At 39.5% G+C, this 22,703-nt stretch overlaps 1 protein-coding gene and 1 long non-coding RNA gene across 2 annotated transcripts in view; one reads left to right on the top strand and one right to left on the bottom strand.

Moving 5' to 3' along the window:
* The first annotated feature begins 8,664 nt into the window (after positions 1-8,664).
* LOC121042760 (uncharacterized) lies at positions 8,665-22,463 on the top strand. Its single transcript, XR_005796426.1, has 3 exons — positions 8,665-9,131; positions 21,319-21,407; positions 22,379-22,463. It is a non-coding gene; the product is annotated as an uncharacterized LOC121042760 (long non-coding RNA).
* Positions 9,167-22,703, bottom strand: part of STK3 (serine/threonine kinase 3) — a 276,517-nt gene continuing 262,980 nt past the window's right edge. The window contains exon 11 of the mRNA XM_040494088.1: positions 9,167-10,532. Coding sequence (XP_040350022.1) covers positions 10,374-10,532 — 159 coding nt within the window. The 3' untranslated portion in view covers positions 9,167-10,373. The remainder of the gene's footprint in view (positions 10,533-22,703) is intronic.

A 22,703-nucleotide genomic window follows, 5' to 3' on the forward strand; every position in this document is an offset into this window, starting at 1 on the left:
GAGCCATATTTGCTTTAATGAACTTTATCCTGCAGGTGATAAGAACCCATTGTGTTCTGGATTGATGTGGCAGCAAATGATGGAGGGGATGACTTGAAGGGAAGAACTGGAGCGGAGACCAGTTAAGGGGCTGCTGCGGTCTTTCAGGACGCAGATGATGAACGCTTGAGGGGCAGTGGAGAGAGGATGGAGATGAGGACACGGATTCGAGAACTACTGGAAAGCCTGAATTGGCAGAGGGAGGGTGTGGGTGGAAAGACAATGAAAATGCAAGGAATCCCAGGTTTCTGGCATTGGTGAAGGGACGGTAGATGGCAGCACCAACTGGGTAGAAAATACAGGGGGGATGGTGTTTGGTCATGTTGAACGTGAAGTATGCGTGAGACATTAAGAATGCCTGGGTATGGAGTTTTAAGGGGAAGACTTGGGCTGAAGGCAGGAATTTGAGTGCCATTAGCATGTAGGTGTTTGCCAAACAGAGTATGATGCAACTGACAAAAATTGAAAACACCATGCAAGACAGATCTGCAAAAGTCATCCCTGTGTTTGCTCTGAGAATATTGGTAATGAATATTGATGTTAAATTAACTAGGGATGGTATGCTTTCCAGTGGGTGCCCTTAGAGAGATACTTCTTAACCTGGTGCTAAGAAGAGTCGAGTTTCTTCTGAGCAAACGAGTATGCTTTTATTCCACACCGTACCCCCACCCCTGACCTGATAAAGTTCAAAAACTTCTATTTTATTACTATAACATAGCTAAGTACATTGTATTCATTTTTTAAGGTTTACAGTTCAGTGGTTTGTAATATAGTCAGAGTTATGCCGCCTTTACCACAATTTTAAAACATGGCTATCACCCCCAAAAGAAACGCTGTACCCATTATTTCATTCTTTTTGATTGTTGAACCATCTTCCCTGGCATGAATATACCACACTTTATCCATTCATCAGTTGATGAATGCTTTTATCTTATAGACCAGCACTGTCTAATAGATTCACGATGAGAACCACAAACGTGAGCTGTAATTTTAAATTTTCTAGTAGTTGTATTTTTTTAAAAGAGGAATAGATAAAACTAATTTTATTAAGATATTTTAACCCAATATATCTAAAATATTATTTCAGCATGTAATCAACATTAAAAAATACGAATGATATATTCTACATTTTCTTTTATACTAAGTCTTTGAAATACGATGTGTATCTTTCTACCCAGGATTCATCTCAACTTGGACTAGCTTCTTTTCCAGTGCTAGTGGCTGCCATATTGAACAGCTGAGTTCGATGGTATCTAAACTGTGTCTGGTTTCCTTCTTCACTTGGGTTCCTTAGGAAGCTTTGAACCAAATGCAGGGTAAGCAGTGTTTTGTTAATGTGATTCATGGCTCCAGACTGCTGCTCTACTTTTGTCTCCCTTTTGTCTTATCTTGTTACATTTGTTTTTAATTTATGCTACTTTGTTAGCCTTTATGTTCCTGCCCTCTCCTTTGGTAATTGCCTTGATTGGAGGTGGAAAACGCTGAAGGTCTTAAGAGAAAAACCACTGACAAAAAGGAGATCAATGTTTCAGTCCAGGCAAACAGCCAGTGAAGCGATTTGAGGAACTGAGCACAAGCCTATTCCTTTAGATGCGGCTGTTGACCCTCTCCCCACCTTTCTCTGGCTCCTTTGCCCCAACAGTCAATCTCAGCGAGCCACAACAGACAACATTTCTTCCATATACTATCAAAGAATGGAAATGAGTGCAGCTGAGTGTGACTGGTAGACATGGGCACCAGGAAATAGGCCAGATATTACTTGGAATTAATTGATCTCGAAAACATTCAGTGACTTGGCAAAACAAAACAAAACAAAACCCCAAACGGGCCACCTCCTAAATTGCAGGGTAGAGAGAGCAAGCAAAGCAAATGATCCTTGATGCTTTTCCACTACACACATTATTATGCAATAAACTTTCTTAGACACTGAAAGATATACCGTATATTCTTTCTCATCTCTCTGCCTTCCTATATGTTCTTCCTATATGTTCTGCCCTCCCCATAGTGCCCTTCTCCCTCTCTTGCCTTCCCAAGCTTCAAAGCCCGGTTCAAATATCGCTTCAGTGAAGACTTCCTCAATTCCTGCGGCCACGGGGATTTGTGGTATCCTTTTTACTACACTCACCACACTCGTGTATCTATGCCCTGCACCCGGCGATATGCACCAGCTCTTGGGCAGACAGGAACCATGTAGCCTTCATTTCTGTGTTCCCACACTTAGCTGGGAAGCTGGCATGTAGTTGGTGCTCAATGGATGTTTGTTGGTGAGTAAAGAGAGCAAGTCACTGGAGCCTTCTGGGTGCTGGGCAGCGTGCTCTCCGTGTGTGTCTCATCCACCTTTCACAACTCCGAAGCTCTTCTCTGGTAAAGAAGGTGGGACTTATGCAAGGTCAAACAACTCACCTAAGGTCATGCAGCAAGTTAGTGGCAGAGCTTCAAAGACACCTACTTTTGAGGAGTACCAATCTGTAAGAGACAAGCTTTTTTGTCATTTCATAATGGCCTCAAGGACTCAAGCACTGAATTTGTTTCAAATTGGACACAGTAGGGCCCTTTTCTACCAGAAGAAGCTATTGCTTCCTTTCAGCCAAGCTAGAAATGGTTACTATAGACAATAGCATATATATCTCTATACACGATACATATATGGGGTCATTGCTTTGAATACATGTCAGGGTACTTGGCAAGACAATAGAAGTCATTGACCTAAAAACACTAGCAACTCATTATATTTGTGTGAAATTGAAATAATTTTGCATTAAGAACTTTAAAAACATTGTGTTTGAATTTCTGTGATTGCCTGCCACACTCAGATTCTGGAATCATATCCTGAATTGCAACTTGCTTGTTAAAGCAATTAATTTACTTTCAAAATTGAAAATCCTTGCTGAAACTTGTTAAGGCCCAGGTCCATTAGTCTATCGATATCAGAAATAATTTCCAAAGTCCACATTCTAAGCACGTTAACTGATTTATGGTCATCAGCTGGTACACCTTTAAAAAAACTATATACTTTGTGAAAGGTCAACAGAAAATGAATTCATGAATCCACAAAATGATTCCTTAATGATGGAATGGTTCTACGTTTCAGATTTTTCCAAGCATCTTGTTTCTTAACATCAAAGACTTTAGTTTCAAGTGCTATTATGTCTTCTCATTGGAATATTTTTGCTAAGAATTTTCTTTTTAAATAGGAAAGCAAGCTGTCATGGAATAAATGGGGAGGCTGAATAAATGCACAGCTGGAGGCCTGCCCCCATCCCGCATGCTCTGTACACACTGGAACATTAGGAAAAGTATGTACAGGAGCCTGGCTGGCTCAGTGGGTTAGACGTTCTACTCTTGATTTTGGCTCAGGTAAGGATCTCATGGTTCGTGATATCGAGCCCCACGTCATCCTCAGGCTCTGTGCTGACATTGTGGAGCCTGCTTGGGATTCTCTCTCCCTCTCTCTCTGCCCCTCCCCACTTGCACACACCCTCTCTCTCCCTCTCAAAATAAATGAAACTTGAAAAAAAAAATAAAATATGTAAAAACTGAGAGCTTTAGTATCAGGTGCTGTTTAACTTCCACTCAACCAATTACAGTTCACCTTGGAAAATTCTTTATATATATGTAATTTATTGTCAGGTTAGCTAACATACGGTGTATACGGTGTGCTCTTGGTTTTGGGGGTAGATCCCCATGATTCATAGCTTACATACAACATCTAGTGCTCATCCCAACAAGTGCCCTCCTCAATGCCCATCACCCATTTCCCCCCTGCCCTACCCCTCTCCCCTTGGAAAATTCTATAAAAATGTAAAAGACAAAACTGGTTGTCTGGTTTCAACATGGACAGGCACTGAGTTTTCTCCTAGAAAAATTTTAGAACGTGTTAGCTTTGAGTGCTTTCCATTGAAATGGAATAGACTTGTTTCTCTATGGAAGAAATGTGGGGTATGACACTACTTGTAACTTGGGGCTACAACTGTCATTTTAGTATCAGGCAAAATCTATTTCCTTTTGTTTTCCCCTATTTTTTGGTTCATATCCTTCTCTTTTCATTGTGAATATGAAGTGGCATATGAATAGAGGAATAGGAATGGAAAAATCCTGAGAAGTAGATAAGCTTCTTTAGCAATTCTGATCTGTTGGATGACCTGGGGCTGGAAGCTAGGGTGCTTGCCTGGTCATCCTGAATCAGGTTTTGTGTAAATGTGATTTGAACAGGTTGCCAAGGGCACAGGTGCAGGAGGCAAGGGCATTATGGTGTTCTCTAGCTTGTCTTCTTTCCAAAGAGGAAGGATAGGGGTTATCTCAGTATCTAGGAGTCTCATACCCCTTTGGGCGGTAAGACTCACATGTGGAAGAGTCCAGCAGAGTTCTAGGTGCAGGACCTCAAGAACAAACCCCTTGACACTCATTACCATATCTGACACCCACAAGAGCACTGTCAGAAGACATAAAAATTACACATAATAGGGAACCAGATCCTTCTAAGTATAGCAGAAGGACCAAAACCTCCACAGATATTTTCTTTTTCTTTTAAAAAATATTTTCAGGTTTTATAAGTATAGGATCATGGAAATGGAAGTATGCAGATCATAGAATACCATAGGCTTTTAACTGTCAGTTTGATGTTGAGCTTCCTGGGATCAAAGCAAGTTGGGAAACCATCAGTTGCATGACTCATATTTTTAAGGACCAAGAATGCTAAAACTTCAGTGAAACAAAACTTTAAGGGCATAAACTTGAAATTTCCAGATGGGTCTTCATAAATGTTGGTCCTAACAATATCCCTAAAATAGAAAGGAGAGTCTTAGGCAGGGGTGGGGGGAAGGTTTAGCTTACTATTTACTTTGTTTTAGATAGAAAAGAAAACACTCTTAAAAATTGAATATGCTTTTCCTCAGTGCAAATCACTACCTGAGAGTAGGCCAGGCCCTTAATGGAACACACATCTGGGTTCTAGGAGACTCTAATGCACTTTAGAAGTTCTAATAAATTTGCTCATCAGTGGAGAACAGAGCCATTTTCATCATTCTTTTTTTTTTTTTTAATGTTTATTTATTTTGAGAGAGGGCGCAGAGGGGGCAGAAAGAGAGGGAGAAAAGAGGATCCCAAGCAGGCTCCATGCTCAGCATGGAGATTGATTCAGGGCTTGATCCCAAGACCCTGGGATCATGACCTGAGTCGAAATCAAGAGTTGGATGCTTAACCAACTGAGCCACCCAGGCACCCCTAAAAGTTTATTTTTTAATCTATGTCTATGTGCCATATGCCAAGAACTTTTTTACATTTGATATAGAACATTTGATCTTCACAATTGCTGCATTATTACAGATGAAGAAATGGAAACACAGATTAGCTGAATGGTTATTCTTGCCCAGGGCAATAAAAGTGTAAAGGAAGAGCTGGGATTTGAACCCAGGTAATTTAGCTTCTGAGGCCATGTATTTTGCATGTACATGTACGAACTTTCCATGTCCATGTCCATGTACTAACCATGCTGGTTAGTGTTTCTCCAAAGTACTCATTAACCAAGGCAGGCTTTTGTAAGGGAGTGAAATGGACACATTTCAGTTTACAAAATACATAGATTTTCAAGGCATAAGAACTCCAAATATACCCTAATAACGAAGTAAAAAAAAATCTTTGTGTAAGTCATCTTGGAAACTTAATGCATTCTGCTTTTTTTCTTTCCCCCACATGTAGGAAGGATGCCATTTCAGAAAATGTAGGTCCCATTTGAAACGGAGAACAGGATCACATCAGCTAACAATGGTCCTCTTCTAAGTTTTAACTGAAAAGCTTCTCTTTCTAAGATCAGCAAGCAGGCTTAGCAATCCCATCCAACATTCTAAAGCCAGACCTCCTGTGTTTATTAGGCAATGTGGTCTAGTGGAAAAAGCAAAGATTTTGGAGACAGACGCTGGCATTGACTAGCTTTGTGACCTCATTTAATCTCTCCAATCCTTTCTTTTCTGAGAAAAAGACTGTATCTTGTTATGAAGGTTTGAGATAATAAATCGAAAGTGCATGGCTTAGGAGATGCTCAAAACCTGGTTGAAGCTAGTATTATTGTTGTCAACGTGATTACCTGGGTGTAAGGAGAGAGATTAGCCTTTATGATTAGTGATGACAATTTTGTTGTTTGGGCTAATACTATTCAATGAAACTTTATTTGCTACCGATTTCATTTAACATCTGAGAAAGCAATGTGGGGAGACAAGATGGATAAACACCAAGTCTCTGCTCCCAGGAACCTTATAATCCAATAATAAATCACATCATTATAATAGAGTTTGAAAGCAGTTCGGTTTGGTGGAAGAAAGGGCTCAAATAAAGCAATTATGGAAGATGAGGTCATGTCCATTGGGGCATGATGCAGGTCTTGAGTGCCAGGGGGCAGAGTTCATTCGTAATTTGGTAGGCAAAGTCTTGTGGGCAGAAGAGTAACCCCTAAAATCAGCACTTTAATTTAAAGAGCTTAATCAAGTGAAAAAATGGTGGCAGGGAGTCTGACCACTGATATGATCCAGTGCGAGAAGAGCACGTCCTTGAAGCTGGTTTTCCAAGATTGACGGAAGAACGGAACTGGTCACTTGCTTTCTCTTCTGGGGTCTTTTCATGGCTCAGGGAAGTGTTTGGCTGAGGTTCAGGTATTTCGTGTGGACATGGAACAGGGAGAAACTGACTGACTTCCTGGAGGATAAGTCACCATTCGGTGGCACCAAACTACCCAGCTAAGGTATATGCACCCTTGAGTCCACATCTCATCAGATTGCTCAAAAAGCAAAGTAGTTCTCTCTTTAGACCCCCAATTCTTGTGCTTTGGGACCAAATGTCTAGGATTCCAAAATAGCATTTTGATGAAACACCTAATTATATGCCTATGCCTGGTAACAGTTTACTAATGCAATGTAACTCCAATTTTTTTTTAATGATGTTTTTTTTTTAAACATTTATTTATTTTTGAGACAGAGAGAGAGAGAGAGTATGAACAGGGGAGGGTCAGAGAAAGAGGGAGACACAGAATCTGAAACAGGCTCCAGGCTCTGAGCTGTCAGCACGGAGCCCAACACGGGGCTCGAACCCACGGACCATGAGATCATGACCCGAGCTGAAGTCGGACGCCCAACTGACTGGGCCACCCAGGTGCCCGTAAAAAATGTTCTATTTAGAGTGTTGTATCATTAGTATTTTCAGGATTTATTTTAATCATTAATCTTTGACACAGGATAGGAAACAAAAATAGCATTCCTATTGAATGCTAATGTGTCAGTAATTTGAAAAGATTTCCTGTGACTAAGTTAAAAACATTTTATTGATGTATTATAGAATTTCTGCTAGAGAAGCTACATATCCTTCAGTGAGTAGAGAGTGATTTTAAACCTTGGGGATGTGATTCAATAAATAAGCAGAGGAAAGAAACACAAAAGCACGTAAGTCATGTATGTAAGGTTGTTTAGCATAGTGTCTGACAAATAGTAAATGTCCCAAATAATAGATGGTATTATTTTGAAATCCATTTAAATAAAAACATTTTCTTCCCCAATTTATATTGACCAAATTAGCTCATATTATGAACATAAAACTATTACTGCTAAAATAAGCTAAGTGTATTGTAAGTCTGTAGAAATGAGTCATCTAGGATCAGAAAAAACCTTCTCATCTACAGAACAACATATACAATGGTGCTGGATTTTAGGCAAGACAAAATCCTCACTCATTAGCTACAATCACACTTACAATTCTGCGTTTATGAAAGGACGGGGGTGTGCAGAAAGTACACTTACCTATTTTTGGAATGTACTCAGAAGCCAAGGTTAAGATAATAAGAGGCTTCTTCTTAAACTCATTAAAATAACCAGAAAACTCTTTCCTCAGCATCACGATTAATCAAGGCTTACCTAGACTTGAAGCTTTCTTTCATGGCTTTTGGTTCTTCAAAACTTATCATAAGTTCCTTTTTTTGATTGGTGGGGGGCAGAGACTGAGAAGATTGGAAGAATTTTAAAAGATTATCCTAAAATATTCTAGAGCTTCCTAAGTCTCTAAAATAAAAATATGCTCACTGCTCTTAATTCTCTTGTGTGTGTGTACGTGTGTGTATAAAGAATAAAAATAACAACAGAATATAAAACCTATTTATATACAAATTACAATGTGATTGGAACATTCAATGTTTACTATTAAAAGGAGGATTCTTGTTGAGACTGAATTAGAAAGAGTGGTTAACAGGCCTCATCGAATTAATTTGCATACATTTTCTAATTTAGCAAACTGGAGAGAAATCCTCTTCATAGGTTTCTTGACATTTCATGTGGGCGGTTTTACTTGGATGATAGCAAGTCAGTCATTTGATTCCACCAAATTAGGCAGGGTATTAGGTTACTGAAAAGAAAAACAATTAAGAAAGGGGTAAAAAAAGGTGGGGTGCTTGAGGGGACGGACTCATCTGACTGTCCCAAGTAGGCTCCATAAGTATGCAGCTGAAGCATATATTGTAGATTTAGTCTTCATTCTTAATTACCTTTAGAAATTTTTCAATACTTCCCACTATTTTAACAATCTTGTAATTCCTATGTGACTTATAAGGACTCAACAGAGCAGAGATAAATGTTACTTCAAGGCACTACCCAGGACGCATCTGCCATTTTAAAATGGAATAAAAGCTCTCTGGAGATGATATACCTTCTTTGGTGGTCATCAGTGAACCTGCCGGCATCTCCCTTCTCTCCCCTCCAGGCACATGGTAAGGTTGCATCTCCTTGCTCCCTTGAAATGAGGAGTGGCCATGTGACTGGTTCTGAACACAGGGTGTGGCCAACCTGACACGTGTGACAGTGGAGCTTGTGTGACTTGTCAGTGCTCCTTCCCTTGCTGGGGTGACCACTAATGTTACAGAGGGTGAAGGCACCATCGGTGGGGTCCGTGGGTGAGAGCGACAGGAGCAGGGTATCTTGCCAAGCAGGGGTGGGCAGGGAGCATCAGAAAGAAATGAGCTGTGTTACTACGCTGAGCCACTGAGGTTTCACGGTTGTTATCCATCATCCAGCCCGTCCTCACTAATATACCTGCCTCGTCAGGAAAAGAGAATCCAGGTGGTGAGTTTTTTGCAAAGACAGAGAGACGCAATACGCTGGGTGGCACAGTAAAATTTATTTGTCTTTATGATTTACACACAGTAATTAAACACACAAAAGACCAAACACGGTCAAGATGGCCATATGTAGCTTCGGAAATGACTGGTCCCAGATCACACAAACCTTCATTCAGCTTAGAAATGAGTTTCTTTTTAATGGTTTTAATCTTTTTATTCAGTCCCCAAGGCTTGTACAGTTCAGTACAAATGTTTCTGCTATTTTGTTATCGTCAGGCACATGATGTTTACCAATTCCCAGGAAATAAGTGAAATCAACAAAAAAGTCCTGTGACAATTGAGCACGTTTTCACAGGAATAAATTTGATGAGCTTATTACAGTTTGATACAGTTTAGCTATCAGACCTACATATGAAACATGAAACAAATTGCATTTAAGGATTTATTTCTTTTAAAATATTTACCACACTTTTTTGTGCAAGAGTTCCATTGATTTCTTTGGTTTTAAACATTATAGCTCCATGTGATCTAAATATAGTTTTATTTGTACCAAACATCAGGAATAAAAACATTAAACAAAATTTCAGAAGGTAAAAATGGAATTATTGCTTCAGTATAAAAAAATGTCTGGCCCATTTGGGTACTATTGCTATTATTGCTTTGCTTCTATTGGAAAACTATCCTGGAAATCAAGGAATGTACCCCCATAGCTCCCTGCTGAAAGTATAATTTGGTTGTACGTTATCATCTATTATTAATGTGCCCTACCTTCACCAAAGCTATCCTGATCTCGTCCTTAAAAACAAAACAAAGTGAAACAGCATAAATAAATAAGCTTACGTAGGGGATACAATAAATAAGCTACCAGAAATAAGAATAAAGAATATTGTAACATAAAGCCCTTCGGTGCTGTACAATTAAACAATGGCTTCAGATTTTCAAGGTCTCTAAACACAGCTTTTGTTTTATAACACAGTTTTAGTGCTGGTATGCAGCTGACAGATCTAGAGAAGAATACCTTTCTGTTGTTTTCATTACCTAAGAATGAAAACATAGTGGCTATAGTTGTAAATTCTGCCCTGTGGAAATTTACTAGATAGGTACCATTGTCAAATTTGGACCGTTGCCTAGTTGTAGAGCACAAATCTTAGGGATTAAAAAAAACCCAATAATAATATTCCTTCAATTCTTAGTGGTTTCTTGGTCTCCAGAATAGTTATAGAAACAAACAGGGAAGAAATCAGACTCAAAAGTTTTGCTGCCTTCTTTTCTTCGCATCCATTGCATCCAGAATGGGTTGTCTTTTCGCCGTGTATCGTTGACGAAGCTCTTCTATTTCTCGTTCCATCATGGGGTCCAGTGCTTTTAACCGCATCTGTAGTTCTTCTAGACTTAGATTTTTTAACTAGAAACAGAAAAAAGTGAAGATATCAATACAGTATAAAATTATCTACAATAGGCTAAAATCTAATGGGGTTTAGCATGGATATTTCAGCAAACTCTCTACAACGTCTTTGAAATATGGTTCAATAACTAAAACAGGAATTCCTTCACTAAAGAACCAAAAAGCCACGCCTTATAAGAATCTTAAGTAATTCTGCAACAAAAGCAATAAAAAACCCTCTGCTTTTATGGGGCGCCTGGGTGGCGCAGTCGGTTAAGCGTCCGACTTCAGCCAGGTCACGATCTCGCGGTCCGGGAGTTCGAGCCCCACGTCGGGCTCTGGGCTGATGGCTCAGGGCCTGGAGCCTGTTTCCGATTCTGTGTCTCCCTCTCTCTCTGTCCCTCCCCCGTTCATGCTCTGTCTCTCTCTGTCCCAAAAATAAATAAACATTGAAAAAAAAATTAAAAAAAAAAAACAAAACCTCTGCTTTTAGGAAAGAACAAATGAGAAAAATAAGCAGATGAAAAGTATTAGTTTTTTAAAGAAGGGCAGAAAAACAAATCCACCATTGCCAACACACGGACTTTCAGGATATGCTCCGGATATATTCACTCTAACCTCTCACATCCTCGCCAGCTCTGGAGCACTGTCATAATTGTGAACACCTGCAAAGATCACCCAAGAATGTGACAAGATTGAATGCAGGTTAAATTACCCATTCTATCCTGCATTTTACCAATTGCTTAAATTTTAAGTACTTGGTTAATCAAAAAATTAAATTACCTAGAATACTTCTATCCCAAACATTTTGATACAATAAGGTTTTTAAATTATGCCTCAAAATATCCCAAGCCTGATATATTAGTGACGAGTAAATTCTGACCTGCTGGTCAATTTGAGAATAAACTATCAGCTTTTCACCACATACATTATAGTTTGACGATAATGATGTGATTTGACTAAATGATCTAGTTTGACCATAGTGATTCAGTTCAATTACTCTGGCTTCCAGAGACAACACTAGCAATCCTTTACTGGTTTTCTGTATCACAGGAGGTGAGAGGCCTCAGGTCAGGGGGATGAAATCCATTCTACATAACAGGATCTGTGGCATGCTGAGCTTTACTGTAATTATTTATATGTGAAAAAAGCAGGGAGCCTGGATGGCCCAGTTGGTTAAGGGTCCATCCTTGGCTCTCAGGTCATAATATCGCGGTTTGTGGGTTTGAGCCCTGTGTCAGGCTCTGTCCTGATAGCTCAGAGCTTGGAGCCTGCTTTGGATTCTGTGTCTCCCTCTCTCTCTGCCCCTCCCCACTCACGCTCTGTCTCTCTTTCAAAAAATAAATATACGTTAAAATTTTTTTTATATGTGAAAACAGCAAGATATGGATTATCTCCTGAGAAACGTATTTTAAGATGCCCTGAAATATATAACCTAACACTTGGGCTTTATCTTACTAACATTTAAAAAAAGTCTAAAACTTTGTCTCATTCAGAAACTATTAAAGCGATGGTGGCAGGTAAGTGGTTTTAAAAAATCTGTTAAACCACAGTGATTTACAGAATGCTATTACATATTCAGCATCTTGGTAGGTACTGTAAGGAAAGCAAAGAAGCACTGAACTATTTCCTTGCCTTAAGAAACTTGCAAATTGGGGCACCTGGGTGGCTCAGTCTGTTAAGCGTCTGACTTTGGCTCAGATCATGATCTCATGGTTCATGGGTTGGGGCCCACATCAGGCTCTGTGCTGGTGGTGCAGAGCCTGCTTGGGATATTCTCTCTCTCTCTCTCTCTCCCCCCTCCCTCCCTGCCCCTCCCCTACTTGCACTCTCTCCCTCTCTCTTTCTCTCTTAAAAAAAATAAAGGAAACTTGCATATTAGTCAGAAGGGTGAGATCAGCAACTAGAAACATGTGGGACTGACACAAGACCCTACTGCATATAGTACAGATTGATTGCAGTGAGAGGTTCTTAAGTCCATGAATAAGCTTCTCATGTACCCAATTTCGCAGGTTCAGTGTACATTTTCCTGGGGACAAATTCTATTGCTTCTTGCTCTTTTTTTTTTTTTTTTTTAAACAGATTCCCAACAAAAAGAGAGAAGCGTCACTAAGCTGATCCCTTTTAGGGGAGCAGGGACCATGCTGGTCCTTGAAAAGGGGGGTATCTCAGAGATGAGCAGGGCCCTGAGGAGGAAGCTCCACCATGTTGAGGAAGGACTATGGTTGCTGCAGAACCAAGGGCTGGTGGGGTCCCAAGCCAGGCAAAGCAGGGTTTGGACTTTAGGGAATCATGATCTGCTCCACAGCAGGAGAATTCCATGAGAGTAATTCAGACTTGGTCTTAATATGATAACACTTGCAGCAATTTTTTGTTTTAAATTTTTTTTTTTTTTTCAACGTTTATTTATTTTTGGGACAGAGAGAGACAGAGCATGAACGGGCGAGGGGCAGAGAGAGAGGGAGACACAGAATCGGAAACAGGCTCCAGGCTCTGAGCCATCAGCCCAGAGCCCGACGCGGGGCTCGAACTCACGGACTGTGAGATCGTGACCTGGTTGAAGTCGGACGCTTAACCGACTGCGCCACCCAGGCGCCCCAATTTTTTGTTTTAATAAGAGAACTGTCTTTGGTTATTTTATGAGCCAAATCAGAAAGTGCTCTCATTACTTTATAGTCAACATGTCAATTTTAACCAAAAATAGCATTTTTCAGCTTGATCCTCCACTATCCTCACCTTACCTGGCCCTAAATTACTCTTGGTTCTAAAAAATCCATTCTCACTGAAAAAGGTTTGTCACCACTGAGGATACTGAAAAGAATGAGTCACAGACTCTGAAGTAAATTCAAAAGAGGTGTTCCAAAAATATAGGCATGACAGTGTTACGGGAAAGAGTATGTGGGCTCCCAGGATGATGATTCTGAAGGTGAGTACCACTTGCCTTGGTGTATGAAAAGTTCTGGTGTATACATATATAGAATAATATATATATACAATATCCCCTGTCATAAAAAGAAGCTACCTTACTATATCACACCATTAGAGGCATTTATATTATCATGCATTGTATTTTATCATATTCTTCATTAATTTTTAGCCCAAGTACTAATCATGCCACTATTAATATGGCTAAATATGTTCAAATCTCTGGGAGGATAAAGAATAAGCCAATAGGGGACTTCAGAACTTTCTGAACTGGACGAACAGGTGATGGGGGGGGGGGGATGAAGAACCAATTAGACACCACACAGGACCTTGTTTCCCTAAGAAAGATGGGGCACCTGGGTGGCTCAGTCGGTTAAGCGTCCAACTTCAGCTCAGGTCATGATCTCGTGGTTTGTGAGTTCGAGCCCCGCGTCAGGCCCTGTGCTGACAGCTCAGAGCCTGGAGCCTGCTTCGGATTCTGTGTCTCCCTCTCTCTCTGCCCCTCCCCTGCGCGCGCGCTCTCTGTCTCTGTCTCTCAGAAATAAAAAAATGTAAAAAAAAAAAAAAGAAATTAAAGAAAGACACATCCGGGTGCTGTCTACATGAGATCCCATTTCACTTTTGTCTCTTTTTCAGTCCACACTAATCTTCCCATCTCTGAATTTCAATATAACATTCATAATTTAAACAACACAATTTAGTATTTGATTCTAAATTTATTTATTATTATTTTGCAATTGACTTTTATGAATGAGTTTCAGGTCTCCCTGTCAGATATTCTAAAAAGTATTTAAACTTTAGATACTGTAAACACGGTTAGAAACTATCAAACTGTACTGCTAAATACCATGGCATGAGGGTGGGTAAATAGAAATACTGAAAAAAATGATTCAAAGGAATGGGTTACTCTAAGATTAGGAGAAGTAGCATCAAAGCAAAGGAAAACAATTTTTGCATTAAGATATTCCTGTAAATATCTTATACTACCTTACTGGGGCAAATTACCAACAGTTTATAAATATTATATTACAGTAATGGACCAAATTCAGAGAAAGAAGCTACTTAGAAGAAAGTTTTCCTCCTCTAATAGACTTGCATATTTTCAATATGTAAAATGTGTGACGAACAGGTCTGTGATGTTGGAGAATCATCCAGGACTGTTAGGGAATTAGATGTTCCATATAAGAAAATTTATGAAGTATCTAAATCTTAGTTTTTTAGGTGGTAAAAACTTGGTTTCAACCGTTTTGAAGAGAAAATCTTTATGAAGTACTTTACAGAATATGCCGGCTTCTAAAGGAGAGGACACAGGACCTAAAGCAATCTTTCCTTAATGATGAATCCCCATTATTAATTTCTACTACTAATCTATGCCATGTATTAATTTCCTCTCTCCTTTTTGGCTTTTTATCTTCATTTGAGAGAAAGCTATCAGCTCCTTTTCATGACCCTCATTAGACGGATATCATTCTCTCTTTACATAGTTTGTTCATCTATTGGGAACCAGAAAAGTGATTGAACGGTCCTAGAAAGCATTACACTAAATAAAAATAAATACGTTAATGAAGGCTTGAGGCTGTTTTAGGAAAGACAGAGAATGGTTTTAGTGCTGAAGCTTGTACCACCTGTTTCTAGTGTTTCTGTTTTTTTAAAAATTTGATTTCAGATTTGTGGCTCTGTAAGGTTGAAGTTACAGGAAATCTGACATCTATGTAAGAAACATACATAGTTACATTTTCAGATGAGCTGTCAGAGAACTCCAGAGTACTCGTTTATTAAAATATTTATTGATAATTTCTATAGACCAAGCATGTGGATACAAAGATGAATAGAACACTCTACCTCCCACAGAGAACTTGCAATCTAGCTGGCAAGACAGGTCCACACACGGCTAATTGACTGAAAGATGGGTAAGCTGAGAAGATGGCAAATAGGACAGGGCAGAAGGGAAGCAGCATGAATAGAAATGTATAAGGTACCCAAATGCTCCATACTTTTGGAGACCTCAGCTGGCTGCTGGGATGTGGGGCGGATCCGTGGGGGGAGGGGTCAGGAGAGGAGACAGAAGGAGACAGGAGACCTTTAAGCATGTTGCTACAAACTTTCTGTAGCGAAGAAAGAAATGCTAGATAATTGTGAACATAACTGGTGACATGATCATATATGAGATAGAAAAATGTACCTACTAGCAGGTATAGAAAATGGAATACCATGGGTTTGAAAATGGAGGCAGGAAGGCCTGTCAGCAGGTTACTGCACAGTCTGGTGAGAGGATGAGGCTTGGACTAGGAAAAAGGAAGTGGAGACTCAGAAGAAGGGAGGGATCTGAGACTTGGAAGTAGAACTGATAGGGCTTTCTTTGTTGACTGGTTGATTACGAAGGGTCAGGAAGAAGGAAGGGCTAGGATGATTCTGGCTTCAAGCTAGGGTGATGGGGTAGAGTTATCATTAATAAGGTACGGGAGTAGATCACATGGCATTTTAGTCCTGCTGAGTTTGAGATGTGAACAAGGCATCAAGGTGGAGACATTAGATATGGATTATAATTTGGAGTTTTGGAGTTCAGCAGAGAAATTAAAGCTACCGATTTAGGGAATCATCAGCATTTAGGCTATAACCGAAGCTCCTGATGAGGATCAGATTATCCAGGACAAGGTTTTCTCCTTGATCTTACGATCTATGGTATCCAACAAAAAATAATCCCCAAACTGTAGCCTTTGTTGCCAGAGGCTCTTCTCGTTTTGTTAATAGAAGAGAAATATCAGTAGATTTCCTAATAACTGGATCATGGTGTCATCTAGACAAAAAAAAAAAAAAAAATGTGAATCTAACTGGTAGAAGTTTTTACTTAAAAAAAATTTTTTTTTCAACGTTTATTTATTTTTGGGACAGAGAGAGACAGAGCATGAACGGGGGAGGGGCAGAGAGAGAGGGAGACACAGAATTGGAAACAGGCTCCAGGCTCCGAGCCATCAGCCCAGAGCCCGACGCGGGGCTCGAACTCACGGACCGCGAGATCGTGACCTGGCTGAAGTCGGACGCTTAACCGACTGCGCCACCCAGGCGCCCCAGAAGTTTTTACTTTTTATACAGTGGGTATGATTTTAGACATGCACTTCTGGCTGAGTTCTGACTTATGATAAATCCTAATAACATATATTTAGCATTCTGCATTTCTGTAGCTACCAAGCCTCACAGGCATGAAAATGATTGCGGGGTTGGGAGAAATGGGGCAGGAGCAGCTTTTCCAAGCTCTTGGAAAGCACTACTGCTCGATGGCTTAGTAGTAAATAGGGTCACAAACCAGATAAAATTTTATGGAGACTCATAATGACAAACATGGTCCTGTAATATTAAACAATTCCACTATCATCCTTTTAAAATGCTAATCCAAATGAAAACAATTTTGGGGGCTAATGAGGATAATACAAGAAGGAAAAGTTGAGCTTCCTGAATTAATATTACTGTGACAGAAGCTTCAGTCACTAAAATTAGCTTTCTTGAAAATCTTCACAAAAAGGAAGGGAAATCACTTCAGAATTTTTATGTTTATGGATCAACAGAGCTTGTGGTAAATTGACTTGAATTTATATATTTTTAAATATAGCAAAGAAATGTTACTTATGAACCATCTTTCTCCAATACAAGGAACACAAAGTAGCTATATTACCATAGCCATCTGTCAGATGACTAATTCCAAAATAAATGCAGAGTAAACCATAGTTGTCAGTTTAGAGTTCTGCAAGTGAAGTCAGTGAAGAGAATTTTAGGTTATGCGTACATTGTGGTTATGGCTGTATGTGAACAAATGCATAAAAATGAATAACTCATCTTGAGATGGCTTTTATATGTTGTAGGCTAATTCTACTTAATAACATTTGATTTTGAATTTAATGGTAACACAGAACTTGCACAACGAACGACGATTCTTAGATTTTCAGATCTTAACATTCTGAGAGAAAACTGTAGTTTAACAACTGTGACGAACATCAAGGATATATAACTTCATTAAGTGACTAAATGAGTGGACGTGCGGTAACAGGAAGGTCTTATCAGCAAAGACAGAACTTCTTCAAATTCACAGCCACAGAAAAGGAGATGAGTTTCAGGACAATACTGTTTTATTACCCGAGGCATGTTTTTCTATTCACAAGAATGTTTGCTTCTCTTGAACATTTGAAATGACAAGTATCAGGGGGCAAGACATATTAAGGACAGAGAAGAAAATCAATTGCCATAAAAAGAGTTTAAACTGAGGTCAGGTAAATTGAATCATATGAGCCTCAGAGAAACACTTTGTGAATCTGGGATTATTAAACACCACTGCATATGAACAAACCATTGTTTAACAGGAGCATAAACTAGAAGGTTGGGTTATGAGTTAAACCTCACACAATCTTACTGCAAATGAAAACCTCAGAAATGATCTATTTTAGCTTCCTTATTTTGGGTGAGAAAATGGCAGCCAGCTTGCTCAAAGTTACAATGTTGGTTGATGGCAGCGATACAATCTGACCTCGAGGCCAATGCATTTTTTCATTATAACAACTTTGATGCATATGTTTTTTAACGTTTACTTATTTTTGAAAGAGAGAGAGAGAGAGAGAGAGAGAGGTAGGGAGGGAGAGAGCGTATGAGTTGGGGAGGGGCAGAGAGAGAGGGAGACACAGAATCCGAAGCAGGCTCCAGGCTTTGAGCTGTCAGCACGGAGTCCGATGCAGAGTTCGAACTCACGAGCTGTGACATCATGACCTGAGCTGAAATCGGTTGTTTAACCGACTGAGCCACCCAGGCGCCCCAAGTTTGATACTTTTAATTAGCACTGCCAGAGTGTTCAAAATGTTACGACACCATGAATGGGAAGGGTGTGGTGCTAAGAAATTTCCAGGGTCTTCAACCTGAGCTGAAAGGGAAAATAGCTGAAAGGGAAAATATTCAACTAGGAAGATCACAGTGAAGAGAAAACCTTGCATATGATATTTTTATAAAGCAGTTTTTTTTTTTTACAATGAAATAAACTGCAAAAAGTCAGCAAAAGGTAGAAATACCATTTTCTTTAAGTTTCAGGACACTCGGTAGACTAGGACTTCCCACCTCTTATAGAAAGGCTGTTTAAAACAAGTGAAAGAGTTTAAATAAAAACCCTAACTTTTAAACAATAATTAGAAGACCAGATGGATTGCTTGTAAGTTAAACAAAAAAGTCAAAACCACTTTTCAACAGAGGTCAGCATTTGTTTGAAAATTGGTATAGTTTGGGACATAAGTGACAGCTTGACCATGCAGCCCATTTTGTTAATAACTGTCCTGGATTGTCACATTCCATCCAGGAGGTTGGGAGGATTACAGATCACTACCCAGCAAAACCATATTTCTTAGTAGCCCTTAAAAAAGAAAAAGCAAGTCCAAATAAATGATATGCAAATGAACAGCTCCCTTACTTACTAGCTCTTGCCTGACGCAGGGGCACAGACAACACAGTGGTGTGAGAAGATAGAAGGTAAGATTAAATCTTAAAACTGATCGTTTTGATAGCTCACTCTTTTAATTGTTAGAATTACTTCTGAACTCTATGAGAACCAGAAAAGCTTCTAGTTACTGACCAAGAAGAGGTGTCAGTAACGTCAGAACTTTCTGCAAGTTTATGTGTCCAACCTAGTATAAAAACCTAATGGGGGCGCCGGGGTGGCTCAGTCAGTTGAGCGTCCGACTTCGGCTCAGGTCATGATCTCGCAGTTCGTGGGTTCGAGCCCCGTGTCGGGCTCTGTGCTGACAGCTCAGAGCCTGGACCCTGCTTCGGATTCTGTGTCTCCTTCTCTCTCTGTTCCTCGCCTGCTCACGCTCTGTCTCTCTCTCTTTCAAAAATAAATAAAGATTAAACAAAAAATTAAAAAAAAATGTAAAAACCTAATGTATTTTATTCAAGTGATAAGAGTGAATTACTTCCTAAAATAGTATCTTAAGAGCTCTCTGAGGAAAACACTTAGATTTTTATATTATTTTGTCAAAAACAGTTCCAATTACATGAGAGGTTTTTTTTCAAAAGTCTTACTCTCTAAAAACAGCAGAAATAAGATTATGAAGTTTTAAAATGCATAAATGTGATAACATTCAAGACTCAACGGGTCCATGAGTTGCTGGTATAATCAGTCTGTCAAAATAAACACGACACCGTCACAATGAAGCAAATGGTCTTATATGTTAATGTTAACACATTTAGTCAAATAGTCAATCAAGAAAATCCTGTACAAGGTTTGCTGTGTTTACTGGGAAAACAAACTCTTCCTAGCAACTGTTTAAATCTCACAGATGCTACAGACCTTATTAGTGGCTTGTGATTAAAAAAATATGGATTGTTAATACCGTATCCTGACTCATCTATTCTCCCATCTGCTAGCAATTCTAACAATATGAACTATCAACAGAATGGCTAACAACAATAATTTTCTATGGCAATTTTGATGCTGAATTGCCTATAGCATTTTGTAAGATTTACCAGTGCATGCCTCAGACTGTTTGGAGTTGTTTGTGGCCTGGAGCAGTATACTCCTTTTCCCCCTAATATTCCATTGTAGCTCAAATTTTTACTGTGTTGAATGGAATCTGGTTCGGTTTTACAAAACACTGTTCACAGAGGCTGCCACACTCATTTTGCTAACAGTGAGAGTGGGAAATGCACCAAAATACTAGCAAAAATCCAGTCAAATCTGCCGATTAGTTTAGATATATATAAACAGGTAAGGGGCCTTCTTCCCTAAGACTGAACAACAGGGATAATAGGTGTGACACTTGTTCAAAAACCATTGAAATACCAATGTATTAAGGCATTTCCTGATTTCATTTCCAGACTGAGAAGAATACACAAACTCTCAAGTCAATCCAAACTAGTATGAAGCCTGTTAAAGAAAGACATACAGATACATTTAAAATATGGAATAATAGGGAGTTATAAAAATAACGAAGACTGTGATAATTTCACACTTGACACACTAAAGAATAAAAATGGAATTCTTCACTGTAAAACATGCCCTTAAAAGCTACATTCACATTAATCTACTAGCAGAACCTTCTTCCCAAAACAGACACTATTTGGAGAGAGAATTACATGCAACCTTGTTTGAGCTGAGTGGCCCCTGTCTACAGCTGACTGACTAAATGACTATAAATATTTCAGGACTCTAAAGAGAAACTGCCATGAAGCATTTGTTTAACCTCAGGGCATCTAAAGTAAATTTAAGACACTGAGATTTTATTTTCATTCCCAAAGAAAAGGGAGAAAACCACTTCTTGTGGATATCAGTGGAGGAGAAGAGAAAAGTGCTGACTACTAATCATTTACAATGTGTTAGACACTGTCCTACGCTCTGGGCATGAAGTCATTTAATCCTACCAATTACCTTATGGGGTAGATATTATCAGCCCTATTTTAGAGGTCAGGACACCAGGAGAGCCCAAGTGACCCACCACAGGTCTCTCAGCTAGACGTGTTCATGCAGGCACTCACAGCCCACATCGAACCCACTAATAGAAGTTGGGATTGGAGTCTACTAAGAGCTGTTTCCTAGGTCTCCCAAGATCTACAAGCACTTCAAAATCCAGAAATCACATAAAACAGTTCCTGACAGATTGTTCAGAGATTAAAAGTAGGGAAGCACTGCTTTTAAAAATCCCAGCTTTCCTCTCAATGGAGTATTTTAAGTTACTGTTGTATTTTAGCTATAATCGGCCTTATGAAATAAATGATATGTTTAAGCATTTTTAATTTTATCAGCTCTCTAGCAAAATAAATGCATTCCTACATAGTGATTTGGGATAGACACCATCATTTTATCAATAAGAGAAATGCCAAGACAAAACCAACAAGACATGTCCCCTTGATACAGAAGCAAGACTTGGCTTGTGCCCATTCGGATTGTCCGCCCGATGCTTTGGTGTTGTGTTCAGCTGGGATCTCCCCATGAGCTGCAAGCTGGTAAGCATCCCTATCATCACCCTGATCTGGAGAAACTTGAGCCACCCATGTGAAAAAGGAATGATGACATTTCAGTTGCATTCCTTAATGGCAGCTGAATACCCATTCCTTCTATGCTTTTCAGTTTCTAGTAGTAGTTTTGTCTGCTAAAAATATCAGGGAGGAGTTCATTCCTGCATAGCCCTGTTATACTGTAAGCTGCTCTAAAATTCTAGGCCCAATACAACAAAATCTGAGTAACTTAAAACCAAATTACTAATTAAATCTTTCCAGATCTATTAAGGGCCAGATGAAGAAGTTCTATTAGCTTTGATGCCTTCTCTTAGCGATTCCGATGAATACTTTGAATATCTTAAAACACTGATTAAGCCATAAATGAGATTAACAAATTGAGTGATTAACTTTGTTTATATATTTTATTTCTTTAAAAATTAACTTTATGACTAGTATGGAAGATAATAAACATTTACAAAAACAGTCCTTGGGGAGGCTGGGTGGTGCAGTCAGTTAAGCGGCTGACTCTTCATCAGGGCTTGGGTCATGGTCTCCCGGTTCATGGAGTCGAGCCCCACGTCGGGCTCTGCGCTGATGGCACGGGGCCTGCTTGGGATTCTGTCTCTCTTTCTCTCTGCCCCTCCCCAACTTGTGCTCTCTCTCTTTCTCTCAAAAATAAATAGACATAAAAATATTTTTTTAAATTACAATTTTTTTTTTTACAAAGTCCTTAAAATATATCTGTAACTAGTTTATTGGACAGTCAAATCTTTGTGTAACCATTGTATAAACTTAAAAGAGTTTCATTTTTCGCCACTCATACTTTTTCAGCTGTACTAGGCCAAATTTCCCTGACACATCCCTTAAGGAATCTTGGACAGATCTCACTGATTTCTGGTCACTTTTAGTTATTAAAAGTCCAGGCTAATTATAAACTTCAATGTCATATTAATGATAAACTTTGTTCATTCCCTCAGTATGGGCTTTCACAGACCAAGAGGCTTACAGTGGAAAGAGAGGATGCCTGCATCTAGAACCTTCTTCCCATCTCTTTTCAAGGTCTAGCTCCTCTGGTGCTGGGAGCTGGGAGCTGGGAAGGAAACCGGGATCCTGTGATGGGAATGGTTACTTGTTGGTGGAAGGAGGTTTCAGTCCTGCTCTGGTTTGGTTGATTACTGGTGGTTTGTGACTAAGGAGTGTGTGTGGATTTCCTGACAGGGTGGGCAGTACTATCGTGGTGCTCACCCCTCTTGAGAGCAGCTCTCTGGGTGAGGTATTGTCTCCTCTGGCCTGGAAGCCCCC

The sequence above is a fragment of the Herpailurus yagouaroundi genome, unplaced genomic scaffold (assembly GCF_014898765.1).
Source record: "Herpailurus yagouaroundi ecotype Mexico unplaced genomic scaffold, PumYag 186, whole genome shotgun sequence".
NCBI classification, from domain to species: domain Eukaryota; kingdom Metazoa; phylum Chordata; class Mammalia; order Carnivora; family Felidae; genus Herpailurus; species Herpailurus yagouaroundi.